Consider the following 16,880-nt stretch of genomic DNA (forward strand, 5'->3'; position numbering starts at 1 on the left):
CTTAAGTCGCGTGAAGCACAGGCATCGGTTCAGCAATGCAGAGAGGCGCAGCTGCGTAGCGGCCTCCTCATTCGGCAGCAAATCTCGCCGCCCATCAGTCAAGTCGACTGTCATGCTGTAGGCCTGCACAGCTGCAGGCAAATCATTGGCGGCGAAGAGTCGATTTCCGTCCTCCTTTGCCTTCTGCGCCTTCTCATAGTCCTCCAAGCTGATCTTCTTCGTCTCGGTCTCCCGCAGCATGGCGGCTTGCGTCATCTGGGCTTGGTTGGACGGGTCATAAGCGATCTGCGGCGGGTTCGCGTAAAGCTCCTCATAACGCTGCAGGGGGCAGTCGACTCGACCCCACTCATCTAGCGCGGGGTCGTCATGGTTTGACAACAGAAACGCATCCCCGCGAATTTCGCGCTGTGCCAGCTTGCTGGCGCGGTAGTTCAGGGGCAGATCCTTGAAAGCACCGCTGTCGTCGATGTAAAGCGAGGTCCCGATGTACTGCGTGCTGCGCATCGGCATGGTGACAGGAATGATCTCGTAGGAGGCCTGCTCCAGATACTGATCAATCATGGCCGCCTGCTGCTGCTCCACGTCTACCGGCGGCTCCGCGCCGCTGCCAGCGGCGCTGGCATCGCCGTTCCCCTTCACCGCGTGCTTCTTTGCGCTCTCGCTGGCTTTGTCGGCCAAGTGACGCGCCATGTCCTTCTTCTGGTCGTCCGACAGAAGCGACTGGCGAAAGCACCGCGTCAGGGTGTGTCGCAGCTCAGCCTCGTTGTGGCCATTGAAGTGCAGCTCTTCCACCGGCCTCGCGTCCTCGCTTGGAATACGAAGGTAGATGAAGGGCTTCACGATCGGCTGGCTGGTGCTCATGGTGACTTACAGAGAGCGATGGGCAGAGCTGGGAAATAGTTGAGTGAGGCAGTTGTCGCCCCTATTAGGCGATGCTGTTGGGAAGGGTACTCGCGCGCTTGCTGGTGCGTGTGTATGTTTGGGGGGTTTGTGAGAAAGGGAGAGGTCGGTGCGTATCAAGGATGTTAATCGCGCTTAACAAAAAACGAAAAAATCGCGTGTGAGCGTGAGTGTGGGTATGTTAGAGAGACAGCGAAGAGTAGTGCGGCTGTGTCTGTCGCAGCGACGTCCTCTGCCTGAAGATCCCCTGCCTCCGAGTGACGAGGAGGTTGGGGCCGCAGGCGATGTCGCAGGCGAAGTGGAACGTGCAGCGCAGAATGTCGTGTGTGCGAGCCCGGTGCACACACATGAGGAACACACCCCGTGTTTGTCGACATGAGAGAGAGGGAAGAGGGGAGAGGAGTGTGAAGTAAGGCGTTTCTGCGCGCAAGACAACGAAGAGGGGCAGACGTGCCGTTCAGAAGAGAAGGCGACAATGGCGATAGCGAGGGCTGCATACGGCGGGACGGCGAAGAAGACGATGAAAACATACATTCGCCAAACATCGCAATGACGTTTCGAGTCGAGCTTGCCTGCAACGAAAGCCCACCGTCCGCGGAACGAGAGATGCAGAGAGAGAGAGAGAGAGATGTGGTGCAAATTCAAAAAGAGGTGGTGAGGCCCAGCCAAGGTGGAACGAGGGGTCGAAACAGACGTGCACCATACTTCGCACTGTTGCCTGTTCCTTCCCTCGTCCGCCCTCTACGCTAGCACGAGCAAAAAAAATGATACAAGGACGCAAGCGAAAGCATCTCGCGCGCTTCACCACGCCTCTAGCTGTGATACGCACCCTGCTCTCCATCCATGAAGAGAGAAAACAAGAGAAGAGAACAGCGCCACAGCGGCACACTCATTAGGAGAGAGAATCTACGGTGTGCGCTGGCCCTTGCCTACCTTCACCGCTGAGGCACACGCGCACACGGGCGCATGCACACGTACGCGCACATGCTCGTCATCTAATCTAGCGAAAGGAGCGTGCACACACGCGCGCACGCACACAGACAGACAGACAGACAAAAAAAAGTTGATCATGAAAGAAAAGCACAAGCATAAAAGGGCGGGAGCCTGAAGCGCGCTATACCTTTGCCGGCAAGCTTCCTTCCCTTGCACGCTCGCTCGCGCTCTCTTCGCTCGCCTCCGTGCCCGCGACAAGAGCACGCTACATTTTTGCGTGAGGTGTGCATCGGCGATCAGAAAGAAGACGTCGAACTGTGTCGACCGCCTCTGTCGACTCCAACTCCACCGCCGTCACCAGCTGAGCGTTGCACCGGATGACCAAACAACACTCTGCCCGGTGAACCTTTCTCTGGTGAATCACTCCGCTGTGGTAAGCGCGAAGGCCGCACCACACCTCCACCGTGTCCGTCCGCCGTATGCACACCTCACACGACGGGTTAGCTGCATGGTCGCTGTTGTTCCCGCTGCTGCTGCTACTGCGTCCTAGCAGCATCGAGGCCCGGGCCAACACGGGTGGGTGCGCCTTGTCTAGCGTAATGCGGAAGCGAGCTGCCGCCGATGTGGAGGGCGACGGAGGCAGCCGCTCAATGCGCAGCCAGCGGCGCCCAACGCCTCGGCGCGACGCATGGTGCTTCCACACTGCAAACGTCTGTACCACAAACTGCCTAAAAGCCGAGGAGTTGTTGCTACCGTGTCCGCTGCCGGACTGCGTGATACTGCGTTGCCGCGGGCGGTTACGATTGCGGTTGCCGTCGTGTGCCTCTTGCAGGGGCAGAACAGGCGCAGCGCAGGCGCGAGAGCTCGACGAAGAGGGCGAGGACGACCGCGATGAGTGTGTGGGCGCTGGGCTATGGAAAAGTGCGCAGCCCTCCGGCGGCGGCAGTGGCGACGGCGGCAGCGGGGCGCTGCTCCCAGATGCGACCGAGACAGCATCCTCCATGCGTTCCGTCGCGGCCGCACCGGTGGGTGAAGGGACGTGCTGGGGGCGGTGACTCGACGGGGGCGCAGTGGATGAGCGAAAGCTTCGCTGGGAAGCCGTAGAGCTCTGTGATTTCATTTCAGCCGCAGATTCACTAGGGGTCTTCGGTGTGACAGTCGCATTGCTCTGTAGCCACGAGGACGACATCACTGAAAGCACGGCGGAGGAGGACATCGGAGACGCGGCCGTGCTCAGCCGTCGTCGCTCATGCACATCGGCGGTAGCGCTGCGGCGTGGCCTGGCATCGAGAGACGATGAGGCGCCGCTAGGGGCAGCAGCCTTTGACCAGAGACTCCTATTTTGAGACGGCGGCGGCGCAGACGCTGCTGTGGCTGTGGTCGCAGAACTGCTGCCGATGCTCCTGCTCCTGTTGGTGGTGATCACGCCTCCTCCCCGTTGCGTGGAGGAGGCAGCACGGGTCTCATTGCTGCGTTGCCTAGAACGCAGGAGCAACCGGGGCACGAAAGCAGAGGTGGGACGCTGCAGCGGTGCGTACGTCGTGGCCGGCTGCGGGAAAGAGGGTCGACTGAACGGTTTTGGGTGTGAGGTGGACGGCGACGCGGTGGCAAAAGGATGAGGCGGATGTAGCTGTGGTGATGCATGAGCGCTCTCGTTGCGCCGCCAATGTTGGAGGAATGCGGTCGTGGACTCTGTGCTGAAGGTTCGCGTCATAGCAGCCAAATCCGCCTTTGCCGTCACCGTCGTCCGTTCAGGACGATGGAAGCTTGTATTGGGGTCTAAGGCGCCGAGAGGCGTTCTCTTCCATGATCTCTGCTGCGTCTCTCGTGTATCCCTGCGGTGCGCGCACGAGCCAGAGTCGAGAAACGACTTGGAAGGGGTTAGCTGTCGCATCTGCCAACATGGCGCCCCTTTCGCCGAGTCAGTCGACATTGCTTGAGCGCTGCCGTCGCACGACGGCGCACGACTGCTGGCCACCGAAACGGCTGGGGTGCTGATGCGGCTTTGATGCTGACTAGCCAGGGTCCACGGCAGAGTCCCCAGAAGCGAGGTGGCGGCCCACAGCACGGCAGGGTCTGAGTGGGCGTATAGCTGCTGCGGCGCGAACGGGTGAAGATGAGGATCAGGGCAGCTTTCTGCCACTGCCTGCGACACCTCCTGGGCCTCCGCCGAGGGGATATGTCGCGGCACGGAGGAGGACTCGTGGCAATGGCGCCTCTGTGAGGAGGTTCCCGCATCTGAGACGGGAGAAGAGGTACGCTCGTCAGGCTTCGTAGGCTCGAGAAAGCGTCCCTGGACGTTCTGCTGAGTTAGTGGCATCAGCGCGTCCACGGCATCTTCGAAACCCTCCCTGTCGCAGCTCTCGGCTTCGCGGCAGCGCGCGGTGCCAGCGAGTGACGTGTTCGAGTGCGCCTTAGCGCTAGAGTCGGCATTCGTGGTGGGAGGCGGGGAAGGCAGAGGCGAAGGAGAGCCTCGGGGCGAGGTGCCAGCGGAAGATGAGCAGAGACTGGGAGAGATGGAGGGGGCCAGGACGATGGTACGCACCTTGCGTGGCGGCCACGGACCACTTAACAGCGAAGGCGCTGAGCCCGCGGCGGCGGACAACTTTGGTGGAGGGGGTGGAATGCGTAGCGCGCGATCGACACAAACGAGTTTCGGGCCATCGCGGCCCTCGGTGACGCCAACAGCCTCTATCCGGGAAGAGCTGTCTCGGTCTGCACTCAGCAACCTCTCGGCGCGCGGCCTCGTCGCCGATCGCCGCGGCGGAGACGCAGCAACAGCTGCTGCGCTCTCCGCCGCGGCGTCCTCACATCCGTCAGACCTCATTCTCGTCGAGGAAGGAGGGCTCGTGTGCGTGCGCCGCTCCTTTGCACCGACGAAGAGACTCTTCCCAGCGTCGTCGCCCATGTCTTTCCTTCCACTGCTAGTGGCGGTGCTGCTGCCTGCGATGACGCCCACCTCCACCTCCTCAAGAGGTGCACCCGCTCTGGTGAAACGACCCTCGCTGTGGTACTTGACGTCATAAGGCGATGGAAGCATCACGTGCGCCGCAGCACGCTGCCGCCGTTGCAGGAGTTGCGGAAGTACCTCGGCGGCGGTGCCTAGCTGCTCATAACGCAGCCGCACCGCCGCGATCCGGTGCGTGTCAGAGCCATCGGAGCACCCCATGAAGCGCAGGTGGAGGTAAAGGCGCACCTCTTCTACGCCTGTCGCCGGCGCAGACGAGCTGATTAGCACGGCGAGGTGATAGAGGGTGCGCAGGGGGACCGTTGTCGTGCACACACCAGCCGCCCCACTCGCAGTCAAATTCCACTCTGTCACCACTACAGGCCGCAGCGAAACCCCGTCCAGCCGTTGCGCGCTGGTCGCCAGACTTACCACGCAGCGAGTGGGAAAACAGCGGCCATCGACGAAGAGCGGGGTGGCAGAGATGCGCAGCACGGCCGTCGACGTCGAGGCAAAGAAGGGTGGCCCCAGGTTCGTAATCTCGCACGTGGCGGTGGTCGGACGCGCTCGCACGGATGGGTTCAACCAGTAGCGTAGACCTTCAGTGGTGGGGGTCAGCGCTGCCGAATCGGTCCCCTTGGCTTGCGGTGGATGCACCGCGTAGAGGCATGCGTCTGCTCCAGCACCGGTGAAGTGCACAAGGCGCTCTAGTGCGTCCAAGGAGCAGCCCGACTCGTAGGCAACGGAGGAGGATGGGGAAGAAAAGAAGGGAGTTGAGAAGTGCTCTGGCGCACGAGACTGCAACTGCATGGCTGAGTCGTGTCTTCACTACTTCCCACCCTCATGCACACAAAGAAAAACGAAACGCAGGCCAGTGTAGGCTGGCAACCGTGTCGAGCCTGATGGTGTTGTAGTGCTTTGCGGTTCCTCGTGATGCAATCACGTGGGTAGGGTGCGTTCTTCGGTGACCGCGCAGTCTACGAGGTTGACGATTTGCGCATATCAGAGGCGCAGAAGGGCGAGAAGTCGGCCCGAACGTCAGCGCCTGCACAGAGTGCGTGTGTCTGTGAGCGAGTGAGATGCATCCGGTTGCCACCAAGGCGCAAAGACGAGGAGCAGTGCAGAGGGGTGTGGCAGTAAGAGATGGTAGAGGGGGTGCAGGAGGATTCTGCTTGCGCCGTGCTCTTCATTCGATATCTATATGAACTCCAGTAAGAGAACGCAAGGGTGTGCGCGCTGTGGAACACCCGCACACGAACACATCTGCACGAGCGACTCCCACCGCCTGAAAAACACCGAGGGACAGCGGAAGGAGAAGGACATGCAGCAGCGCAACACTGGAAAGGGTGCGCACCGCTTGTGGGGAGAAAGAGAGATGTGTAAGTCGCCACACAAAACCCGCGCAGCGAGACCGTTGTTGCTTGGACTCCTTTCCAATGGTGGGCTCTGCTTTCCTTTCCGTGTCGTTCCTTTTCTTGTCTTTCAAGATTGCCTGGCAAGACAGAGTCACGCTCTGCAGGAGCAAGGGAGAGAACAAATAAGGACGCTGGCATGCTTGTGATCATCACGCTTCATCGGCGTACACACCTCCTCTCCCCAGTTAGCGACTCATCAAGATCATCGAAAGCGTATCCCCCTCAAAGCGAGATGGGTGAGGAGGATGGAAGGACCTGTCACATCACTTTCGTCGCCTGCCCATCAACACCAGCTTCCCTGCCCTGATGCGCATTACACGCGCAAACAGCACTGCGGAGACCATCTAAGCAGCGCTCCGCATGCACATGCCCTGCCTCAGCTCCTCTTCCGCTGTGCCTGGGGAGCGCCTGAGCCGACACCGCTCGCCATCTTGTAGTGCGAGCCGCGGTGCGTGAAGCAGGTGTTGATGTACGGCAGCGGTGCCGCCTCATCGACGAGCCGCTCGATGCTCTGGTACCGCTCCCACTCCCACCGCTTCTTCAGGCGATACCACGTGAAGCCGGCGTTCTCGATGTTGTGGTCCGCAAACATGGCACTCACGTTGAAGTCGCGCCGCTGCAGAAAGCCGAGATAGTAGTTTGCATAGAGGCACTCCATGACGATCGGCCACGCCTTGGGCGGAACGTCTTTAGCACATTTTTGCGCGTGCAGCATCTCGTCCTTGACAATGCACATAACGTCGAAAAGGACTTTGCGCACGGCGCGATCACGAGACGCCAGAGGAATGTTCTTGAGCAGTCCGAGGTTCACGTGATTGTCGGCGCAGAGGTCGGCGGGCAGCATTGTGAAGCCGAGGCGCGCGTACTTCTTCCAGAACATCACGCAGTGGTTTGTCAGCCCGGTTGCACGGCCAACGTGGGTCATGAGGTGCTCTGTCGCCTCATCTTTTATGTGCGTCACCTCCAGCAAGGAGTTGAAGAAGTAGCCGTAGAACTTGTCGAAGTGATCGAAGAGCTGCTGCACGTTTCCGGGTTGCTGAATGACGCGCAGGCGGGCATCAGTGAAGCCGCGCACAAAAGCCTTCGTCATATGCGGGTTGCGCTCCACGGCGGCGGCGAAGGGGCGCAAGACGGGGTGGGAGTCGGTAAACTCCCCCGTGCACATCTTCCTCTTTTCCATGACTGCGCCGACGGACTCTTTCCAGAAGATCAGCTTCATACCAGCGCCGGTCGTCTTCATTCCGCGTTGCGAGTGAACCTCGAGCATAGACCACCGAGCCTTATTCAGCGACATCGCCAAGTTCCACAAGGCGTAGTAGTCGCGCCGCATCGCTTGGTCAGGGTAGGCCATTTCGCCAATGCGGTAGTGAAAAAGGTCGAAGTCACGCAGCTCATCTTCCAGTTTTATGTAATCCACCTCAGCGGAGCCGATGGCGGTGCCGGTGGCCTCGGCGCGATCGGCGCTCGCCTCGTTGATGCGGCGCCACATATCCTCCTTGCTCAGCTCGTTCTGTGGGAGGGCGCGGTAGTAGTCTGTAGCCTCCTTGTTGCGCATAATGCGGGAACCATCCGCCGTGACGCGGCTGGCACCCTTCGCGATGTGACTCTGCGGACGTGGGGAGGACGAGAGAGAAGAGGTGGCCGGTCGTGCCGTTACCCCGATCGCCGCTGCTGCTGCTGCCACCGCCGGCCTCGCAGCGGATGCCGAGGTTGGGGAGCTCAGCAACTTAGGGTCCGCCGCGAGGCTCATTGGGGGATTGCGCGGCGTCACATTCAGCGCTGCTGGTGGGGCGCGGCGTGGCAAGGATGAGGTATGGGAAGCCTGCATGTGAGCGTGGAGATGCGCTTCGGCGCCAGCGTGCGGGGGAGAGGGCAGCTTGCCGGTCATGGCCACCGAAGCCATGTAGTCTGCTTGAGCAGCCTGGATGGCGGCCTGGCTGCCGGGCTGCTCGCATGGTAGCACACCGTCGCCGTTGGTGACGAAAGTGGCATCTGCTTTCTCGTGCGCCGGCTTCATGAAAGCAGAGATGGAGCCCGCATAGACGCCAATGCCCTCGAAACCTTCACTGATGCCCATCTCGCGGGAAAGACGGATGCTTTGTGGTGTTTCTGTCTGCGGTGCTGTGGTGGCAGCAGCCGATGGCTTCGCAGCGGTAGAAGCACAGGAAAGCGAAGGGGAGGCCGTGGAGTGGCAGCGCAGCGCGGCGGGGAAGAGAGGGTAGCGCCTCGTCGATGCCGCACCGACGGTGCAGACCACAAGAAATGATCGCATGCGGCAGGGAGGGGGGGGGGGAGGGGGCGTCGAACTACACAAGTCGCGGCGGCAATCAGCAGGTAAACGATAGGGGGAGGGGTAAAAACAGACGTCTAGGTCACGCGGATGATGGCACTGGTGCAATGTGTAATGTAAGCAGTGGAGAAAGAAGGAGAAGGGAAGAGAGGGATAGGCTGCTAGTGGGCCTTGCGCGGAAACCTCTGATGATCAAGGCATACGCGTGACGATACGTTCAGCGCCACAGAGCCGACACCCGCGCACGAAAGGGTTTCACGGCGAACAAATGCTTTACGACGCCGGCGGAAATTCGGAGGGGTAGGGGGTGGGGACAGCGAAGGGGATTCGAGAAGAGATGGGTAGAGCTGATAGAAGCCGAGCTCGTGCATGGAACAGTGTTACTTGGGGTGGGGGTGCAGCAAGCGCGGGGGGAGTAGGCTTCTTCCACGGAGCAGCGGTGGAAAGAAAGGTGCGGCTTTCCGGCCCCTCACAGCTGCTGCGGGGAAGGGGTGGCGTGCAAAAGGGAGAAAAGAGAGATGAAGGAATGGGACGCGCACACACACGACATGTCTGGAACAGCGATATGCTACCTGAGTGACTCTCCGGCTTGCTCTCCCTCGTTCGTTCCATCACCTTTCTCTTCCATGGCCTGCACAGACAAGCCACCGCAGTACGCAACACACCTCCCTTGTCCTCCCCTCAACAGCTCAAGAGAGAGGGCGGGGAGGGGGTGGGGGGAAGTTGCCGTTGTTTTGTGCAAAGAGACCTGCCGCAGAGCAGTATGCTTGTGAATTTGCGTGAGATACACAGCAGAGAGGGAAAGAGGGATGGCACGCGCTGCAAGCGATGCGGTAGAAGTACATTGAAGAGAAAGGAGAAGCGAAAAGACGCGCGCACAGAGACGTAGATGTGGGCACGTAATGTCTGTGAAAGGAACGCACGCCTCAGGGCCTTTGCTGCTCACTCGTTGAGTAGCGTGGGGTCTTGGCAGTGTCGCTATTCTGAAGCAAGTACTGGTCTTCTTTCAACCTCGCGAGCAACACCTCCGCATCTTGCGGAGTCTTTATGAGTTCAACAAGCAAATGGGAGGGCACAAGGGACCATAGAAGCCACAGGTCGCTGTCGGGCGGCGTCAATGGTGAGGAGCTAGTCGGCGCACCTGCACTCTCATCCGTACTGCCATAATCTGTTGCCACAGACCAATCCGCCACCACGCACACTGGTGCAGTGTCTCTGCCCCGACAGAGCTGCCCGGTAGCGACGCGTAGAGAAGCAGTGCGGACCCATGTGGTAGGTGGCGCAGAGCCCACACCCGCACCTGTGTGCCGTGTGGGCGATGCAGGGCAACTTCAGTGAAGTTCTCGCCGCGCGGGCACTACTGGTGACGCCGCAGCTGTTGCGCTGGTATACTGCTGTTTCATTAAAGGTGAGTGTCTGAACAGCTTTGCAGGGAGTTCTGTGCTCCCGCAGTAAGGCTGCGCGCACGTCGCTACATGCGTGCTTGCAAGTACCTCCTGGGGAGAGAAAGAGCGATGTGCAGTGTCTGCACGCTTCCACCTGCAGTGCGCACAGATCCTGCGACGAGCATGAGAAGGCGTAGTCCACAATGCACTCTTACGGGGGAGGGGAGGAGGGGTCGAGGAAAGCTCACACGCGATGCAGCGATTAGGAACCCACGCGTGCTCAAAGGAGAGCATCAAGGCTACTGTTGGCTGCGCGTCGCTGAGTGTGTGCTACCCGAGAATACACTTGTGAGACAGTGTGCCTGGGAGGTGCTCCGTTTCTTCTCGTATTTCCAAATTTTCGGGCTGGGTAAAGGAGCAAAAACCAGGGACTTGATCACGGATGCAGCGCAAGGCACTGCTTAGCGGAGAGATGATCTTGAGAGGATAACCGGAGAGAGAGAGAGAGAGACGCATGGGTGGGGAGTGGGGAAACGTGGAGAAAACAGGGGGAGGAAAGTTGCAGGCAATGGGGTGACGCACAAGCAAAAGGAAAGCCAAAGCCAAGGGCAAGTGGCGCAAGCACCTCCACCACGCCACGCTGCCCCCATCAGAGAGGGGGCTCTCAGACTTGTCCTCATCTCTGTCCTTCACATCATCGGATCGCTGCCAATCGGCTTGCTAGCCACAGAACGGCAAGCTGTCCTTAAAACCCCCGCGCAAAGCCTCTCTGCTCGCGCGCACCTCCGAGATGATGGAATGATGATAATGAAGGTCGCCAACAGACGTAAGCCCTGCGGGGAGAGGAGGAAAACTCCCCGCAGACGCAAGTAGAGAAGTCGTCCGGAGAGAGGGGCATCCAGCCCACCAGATATTGTGCGACCGGATGTGGGGAGGTGCAGGGATGCAAACAACGTGACATGTATTGCTGGCGCGCCGTGCTGGCCGCAGGCGCTCATCACCATTCCGCCATAATCAGGGTGGACAAACCGCGCGGCGTCTTCGCTACCCTCGCGGGTAACATGTATTCGCTAAGCAAACATATGGACGATGGCTAGAACTCGTCCAGCCTCCCCCCTATACTCGTACTTATCCATGTTGATGCATCAGTTCTGCATTTAGATTGGGTCCATCGGTGTGTATGCGTCGCCCGTCATCGGCGGTCTTTCCAGCGTCAGAGTGCGCAAGCAGGCTCGAGGAAACAACCTGAGCGGCGGCCTGTGCACTCCACGAAGTCAGCTGCACAGCCGATTGCTGTCAGGTCCGTAAAAGATGGCGGTGCGTGGGGGTAGGGGTGGGGAGGGATGTAGTGGGACACGGTCCGGCACCGGTCTAGAATCCAAGCAGTAGCCCTTCCTCTATAGCTGCGCTCAAAGCCGCCCATCCTTCGGCCAGCGCTGAAGGGGAGTAAAGAATGCTGAGGGAGGTTTGTCACCGCCCAGACCGCGTTGCGGCAATCGCGGCTGGCCTTCGCCAACTCAGCCTTGCGTTTCAGCCGCCGTGGTTCGCAAGTCGTCAGCTTGCTTCTCTGTCCTTGTCGTCTGCTGAGTTGCATGTTTGCAAACGATGATGGAAGCTATTGCGCGTGGAGGGTGAGCGGGGCTGCACCACCTCACCGAACATTTCTTGTCTGCACAGGAGCGTACATGAAGGGAGGAGGTCAGTTGCGAGAGCTCCAGTCATCTTCATGTGCACGCACACGACTTCGCACGCAATCCTACGGTGCCTTCGGCCCGGCATGGTTGCCCCCCTTCATATGCGCGCGGGGGTATTCGCGCGTCGCTTTGCCCAATCCTCGTGAAGGCGCCATCGAGAGGTGCAGCAGCACGCTCTAGGCGTGCGCGGTGTGTTCACAGCGGCTGGCACAGGTGTGCAAGGGGTGTAGAGCGGCAGCAAAAGGGGGAAGGGGGCAAAAACAAAAAATAACGAAAGAAAAACGGCCGCATCGGGCAAGCCGGTAGCACTTAATACAAGCACACATACATGCAGCGGCGAATCTGTGCGTATCAGCGCCCTCCCCCAACTCCGGCCTCCGCCACAGCAGTTCCCGAAGAGACGGAGGCAGACGTGTTCCATCCTTAACACAGTCACAAGTGTGAGAGCGCAATAATAGGAGGGCAGAAAACTGCAGCAGCGCTGCAGTTTCCCGGGTCTGCATTAAGCGGATCGATTCCTGAGGAGTGCGTTCGCTCAGTCCAAGCTGCACCACTCACTTCATCAGCGCACTCACCACCACCTCCGGCTCGATCACCTTCAAGTCCTGGTAGGTCTGCCCAACGCCCACGAACACGATGGGCTGACCGAGTTCGTACACCATGGAGAGGGCTGCGCCGACCTTGTCGTCGATCGTGTCGAACTTGGTCAGCACAATGCCGTCGATACCGCGCAACTGAGAACCGACAGGCGCGAAGTCCACGAGACACTGATTGAACTTGCGCAGCTGATCGATGCCATTGTTGCCCACCAGGGCCTCACCAACAAAGAGGACGAGATCGGGTTGATTGTCATGGATGAGCTTTGCCAAGGCTCGCATGCGAGACTCGTGATCCTGCATCCTGCCAGCCGTGTCGACCATTACCACGTCGATGTGCTGCTTGCTTGCCTGCGCCATGGCTGCCGCAGCGACGGTGGAAGGATCGGTTCCGTAGCCCAGCTGAAAGATGGGGACCCCCAAGCACCGCCCGTGCACCCCCAGCTGTTCCACCGCGCCATGTCGGAAGGTGTCGCCGGCGGCCAAGAGGACCGAATTACCGTTCTGTTGCAGCCAATACGCTATCTTCGCGAGGGACGTGGACTTACCCACCCCATTCACGCCGCAGAGGACAATGGAGTAGGGTTTGCCGGCGGCCTTGGCAGCAGCTACGTTGCGCAAGAGGTTCACCTCGCACTTCGGCTGCAGAATGCGGCGCAGCGAGGCCATCATGGCGTCCTCGACGGTCTTGTAGAGCGAGTCGAACGTGCCGAGCCGCTTGCCAGCGAGGGAGGCCTCGACAGACTTGCACACGTGCTCGGCAACCTCCACGGCAACGTTCTTCACGATGAGCTTCTCGCGCAAGTCAGGGATGATTTTCTTCAAGTCCTCTGCGTCTACCTCGCGGGTGCCGACATAGGAGCGCAGCCACGTCGCCAAGCAACCACGCGACTGCCCCTCCCACTCCCGCTCCTTCACCGGGGCAATACCACCATTAGGCAGGCGCTTGATGTACGTCTCGCGATGTATGCTAGCCTGCGCCTGCAGCTCCGCCTCGGTGGCCTTCTTCTGGTGCAACTGTTTCTCCACCATCGGGTCGTGAGCGGCCCAGGGGTTGTCACACCTGGTCGGCTTCTTGCCACGCTTCTTGGCCGCGCCGCTGGATGGCGCCACCTTCGATGCGCCACTTGCATTACCCTTGCCAGGACCGCCGCCAATAGTGAGACGACGGCCATCCTTCGTCACAATAACTTTGCCCGCATTCTGCGCGGCGGGCTGCTGGGGGTTGTCCCTGTAAAAGTCGTCGTCCGCGCCGTCCCCTTGCGCGGAGCCGCTGTCGCTTGCCTCTCCCGCGGCACCACTGCTACCGCTGCACGCAGCCTCATCTCTATCCTCGCTTTCTACGCCATGCCGCGAGGCCGCCTCCTCGCTGGTATTGAACTTCGCGAGCAGTGCGGCGTACTCCGCACTGAATTCCATCAAGTTTTCGGCCGGCACCTGGTTGCTGCTCCCTTGAATGCTGGAGAAGAAGTCCTGTTGGGCTGTTTGCTTGCCGTATTTCTTAGCAAAGGTAGTTGCGATGTCGCGCAGAAAAACGTGCATGTAGTGTGGCTTGAAGAACTTAGGATACACCGCCACGACGAAGAACCTGGCGTCGTTCTCCAAGGCCCACCGTAGCTGGTAGTCGTCCACGCTGTATTGCGCGAGACCTGCACGATCCTCTAGCAGTACTTCCTGGATCAGCTTGTTCACCATGACACGCCGCCCTGTTTCGTGGGTTGTACACTGCCACAGCACCACGCCGCTGTCACTCACAATTGACAGTGTGTCAATCATCCTGCCTATACCGCTGACGCTCTCTCTCTTGATTGTTCTCAAAGCTGCGCTAGCGGCGCCTCAAGTGGAAAATGCTAGCACCGTACGTGTGTACGTGTACAAGGCGGAGAGATCGACTTACGGTAGGGGGTTTGTGTGTGTGGGGGGGGGGTAGGGGGGGGGAGCAGAGTCAGTGAAAGGCAGTGAAGGAGGAGGACAGACTCACAGATCGGCAGACATGAAGAGACGCCGGCACACACACCACACACATAGAGAGACACCTAACTTGCTCTCATCGCCGATGGAATGGGTGTCTGCTGAACACAGGAACAAAAAGCGCGCGGGTTCCTTGTGTGTGTGTGTGTGTGTGTGGAAGGGGGTAGGGGCATAGTAACGCTGTGGAGATGGGCACCACAGAGGGTGTGTGCGCATACAGCACTGGTAAGCACTCGCTAACCTCACAGCTTGACATGCATGAAGCGGCGGTGCCCATTTTCGTTGCTCTTCGCGCTAGTTTATGACGCCGTCTGAGTACGCTGTGCTGCCTTCTCCGCAACTCATCAACTCAGCCTTACGCGCTTGCCGTCAATTATGTAGTGTGTGCTCACTGCAGTGCGCATCGCTTCTTTTTCGCCTTTGTCACTGCTATTGCTGGCCGCTGTGGAGTACTGCTTCGCCTTTCGTTCAACGTGCCAGTCAATGGAGGCAACCGTGAAACGGAAGAGGCGGGGACGGGGGTCCATGATACAGAAAGAAAAAGACACAAGCGCACAAGCCCAGACACACGCGCCACATGGAAACAGATAAGAGCATGTAACAAGGCCGACAGAGAGCGCACAGCCTCGAGCGCATCAGTGGAGACAAGGAACAAGTGAGAACAACGAGCGAGATGCACGCGAACGTTTCAGAAAGCGCACACACGGGGACAGCAACTGTGATTTGGTCGCCGGCGTTGCAGCACACGGCCATCGCGCAAAACGAGAGGGAAACGGGTTCAATCGAACCCCGCAAAGCCTGTCAAGACGAACGCGTCGTAGTACTTCTTCTTGTGCAGCTGGTGGCACCAGTTCCACGCGGATGTAAGCCTTCCGTCGATGCAGCTGCCGCCGTCGTCGCCAGAGCCGTCGAAGGCGTGTTTGAAGAAGTCGCTCAGGATCATCATCATCAACTCGCTGTAGCTATGATACTTGGAGCGCAGCAGGTTTCGCAGACCGGGGTAGTTGTCGTACTCGTGTGCCACCTGCGGCTGCCCTTCCTCTTCCTCGTCCTCCTCGTGGAGGACATAGCGCAGCGCATGCAGCGTCTGCACAACCGGCTTTACCAACCGAGGGATGACGGTGTACTTGTCGATGAACACCAGCGGGTTCGGCACGTCACGATCGCCCAGGTGAATCACCTTTATACCAACCCATCCGCCCATACGCTGCTCCGTGTCGCGCACGAGGCGAGACATGACCCCGTAGCTCTTCGGTGCCGAGCACATGCGGTGAAACCCCTGCCCGGTGTTTGCCACGACGTATTGGCCCTGCCCCTCCACGAGCATGTCGTCCTCGGCGGCCTCCCACAGATTCAGAATATTCTTTTGCACGTTTTCCCACAGCAGCAGCGACTCGGTGACGTACTGGCAATGCGTCGCATGGCTGTGCGTGAAGCAGGCGCCGCTGCGGCCGTGGCGAATGGAGATGCTATAGACGTCGTCCGATGGAAGAGGCTCAAAGTCGCGGCTCAACCAGCGCCGCAAGGTACGAAGCGGCCGCGTATTGGACTGAATGAACGAATACACATCGTCAATGCTGCGCAGGCAGTGCTCGATGACCTCCTTCTTGTGCTCATCGCCTTTGCCGTAGCGTTCGATGAGGCTCTGCATGCCGGCCTGCTTCTCAGCCCCCGTCCTTTTCAGATAATCAGTGCGCACGGCCTCGTCGTCAACGAGGGTCTCGCAGTAAATACTAGAGAGGGCCGCCTCCACGGTGCGCACCGGTATGACGAGCGTGCTTTGAATTTCAAGAGCGCGCTGAAGAGACCGCTTCTGCACATCCTGCAGCATCATCATTAACTTGCCAAACTCGCCGCGGTGGCTGAAGGGGTTCAGGCGCTTGTGGCGGCGCATAATCTCAAAGAGGTCTTCCAGCAGCGGCACCACCGTCGCCACCTTAACTTCCCCTGCGAGAAAAGAGTTCTTCACGGACCGTGGAATGGCATCCGAGGCAATCGCGAGTCCGACAACGATGTCGATGAACTCGCGCATAGCCGCCTCCATGCGGCCCTCCTTCCCATAAGGGCGCATGAAGTCATCAACGTCGTCCGTGTACTCACTCACTTTCAGTGCCGCCACGATGAGCTGCAGCTTCTGCCGCTCCAGGTCAGTCAGCCGGAGAGGGTATTGAGAGAAGTGCATGGCTACGTGCTGTTGCTTCGATCCTGTGTGCCTTGTTCAATGGCGTCTACACCGACGCACAGTCGCTCCGGTGGAAAGAGAGTTTTGCGCTTGAGCTGCTGTCTACTCAGCAAAAGAGAAGACTGCGGTGCCACCGTTATTCGCTTCCTCCACCGCACCACCGCCCACACTCGCACACACGCGCGCCACAGCTGGCAGTTTCACGAGGGACAGACGGTCGAGTGACGGAGCGCTGTCGTGGCCAGCAAGCCTATCTTCCTCTACCTGCTTCCGCGGGTGCCTTAGTGTATGGGCACGGCACGCGCAAAGAGAAGACAAGAGAAGGGAAGGGAAGGGGAGGGGGAGGGGTAACACCGCCAGATGAACAAAAAGAAGAAAAGAAACCGCCCACACGCACACCTGCCGAGAGAGTACCACTTGTGTGCTGTTGCTCCGGCGCGCCACGTGTTGCGAAGACCTCTCCAAATGAGAATGAACAGAAAAAAAAGACGACGTGAGAAATTGTGTGTGCGTGTGTGTGTGTGTGTGTGATGGCCACTGACGGACCGTTCGCTTCTCTACGTTTGT

General features: G+C 59.5%; 5 protein-coding genes across 5 annotated transcripts in view; all 5 read right to left on the bottom strand.

Moving 5' to 3' along the window:
* The window catches only part of LMJF_36_3540 (conserved hypothetical protein), a gene marked incomplete at both ends in the record, with an annotated part of 1,116 nt that extends 255 nt beyond the window's left edge, over nt 1-861 (bottom strand). Inside the window, one exon of the mRNA XM_001686882.1 lies at nt 1-861. This exon is cut by the window's left edge and continues 255 nt beyond it. Coding sequence (XP_001686934.1) covers nt 1-861 — 861 coding nt within the window.
* A 1,237-nt stretch (nt 862-2,098) lies between these two features.
* LMJF_36_3550 (conserved hypothetical protein) lies at nt 2,099-5,590 on the bottom strand (the record flags this gene model as incomplete). Its single annotated transcript, XM_001686883.1, has 1 exon — nt 2,099-5,590. One exon carries the CDS (start codon nt 5,588-5,590, stop codon nt 2,099-2,101), a length of 3,492 nt encoding a protein of 1,163 aa, XP_001686935.1.
* Nucleotides 5,591-6,571: 981 nt separating this feature from the next.
* On the bottom strand, nt 6,572-7,750 carry LMJF_36_3560 (conserved hypothetical protein; the record flags this gene model as incomplete). The annotated part of the gene is made up of 1 exon (XM_001686884.1): nt 6,572-7,750. The coding sequence occupies one exon, from the start codon at nt 7,748-7,750 to the stop codon at nt 6,572-6,574; it is 1,179 nt and encodes a 392-aa protein (XP_001686936.1).
* A 4,368-nt stretch (nt 7,751-12,118) lies between these two features.
* Nucleotides 12,119-13,936, bottom strand: LMJF_36_3570 (putative signal recognition particle receptor like protein; the record flags this gene model as incomplete). The annotated part of the gene is made up of 1 exon (XM_001686885.1): nt 12,119-13,936. One exon carries the CDS (start codon nt 13,934-13,936, stop codon nt 12,119-12,121), a length of 1,818 nt encoding a protein of 605 aa, XP_001686937.1.
* Nucleotides 13,937-14,909: 973 nt separating this feature from the next.
* Nucleotides 14,910-16,313, bottom strand: LMJF_36_3580 (conserved hypothetical protein; the record flags this gene model as incomplete). Its single annotated transcript, XM_001686886.1, has 1 exon — nt 14,910-16,313. The coding sequence occupies one exon, from the start codon at nt 16,311-16,313 to the stop codon at nt 14,910-14,912; it is 1,404 nt and encodes a 467-aa protein (XP_001686938.1).
* Between the last annotated feature and the right edge of the window lie 567 nt (nt 16,314-16,880).

The sequence above is a fragment of the Leishmania major genome, chromosome 36, assembly GCF_000002725.2.
Source record: "Leishmania major strain Friedlin complete genome, chromosome 36".
NCBI classification, from domain to species: Eukaryota; Euglenozoa; class Kinetoplastea; order Trypanosomatida; family Trypanosomatidae; genus Leishmania; species Leishmania major.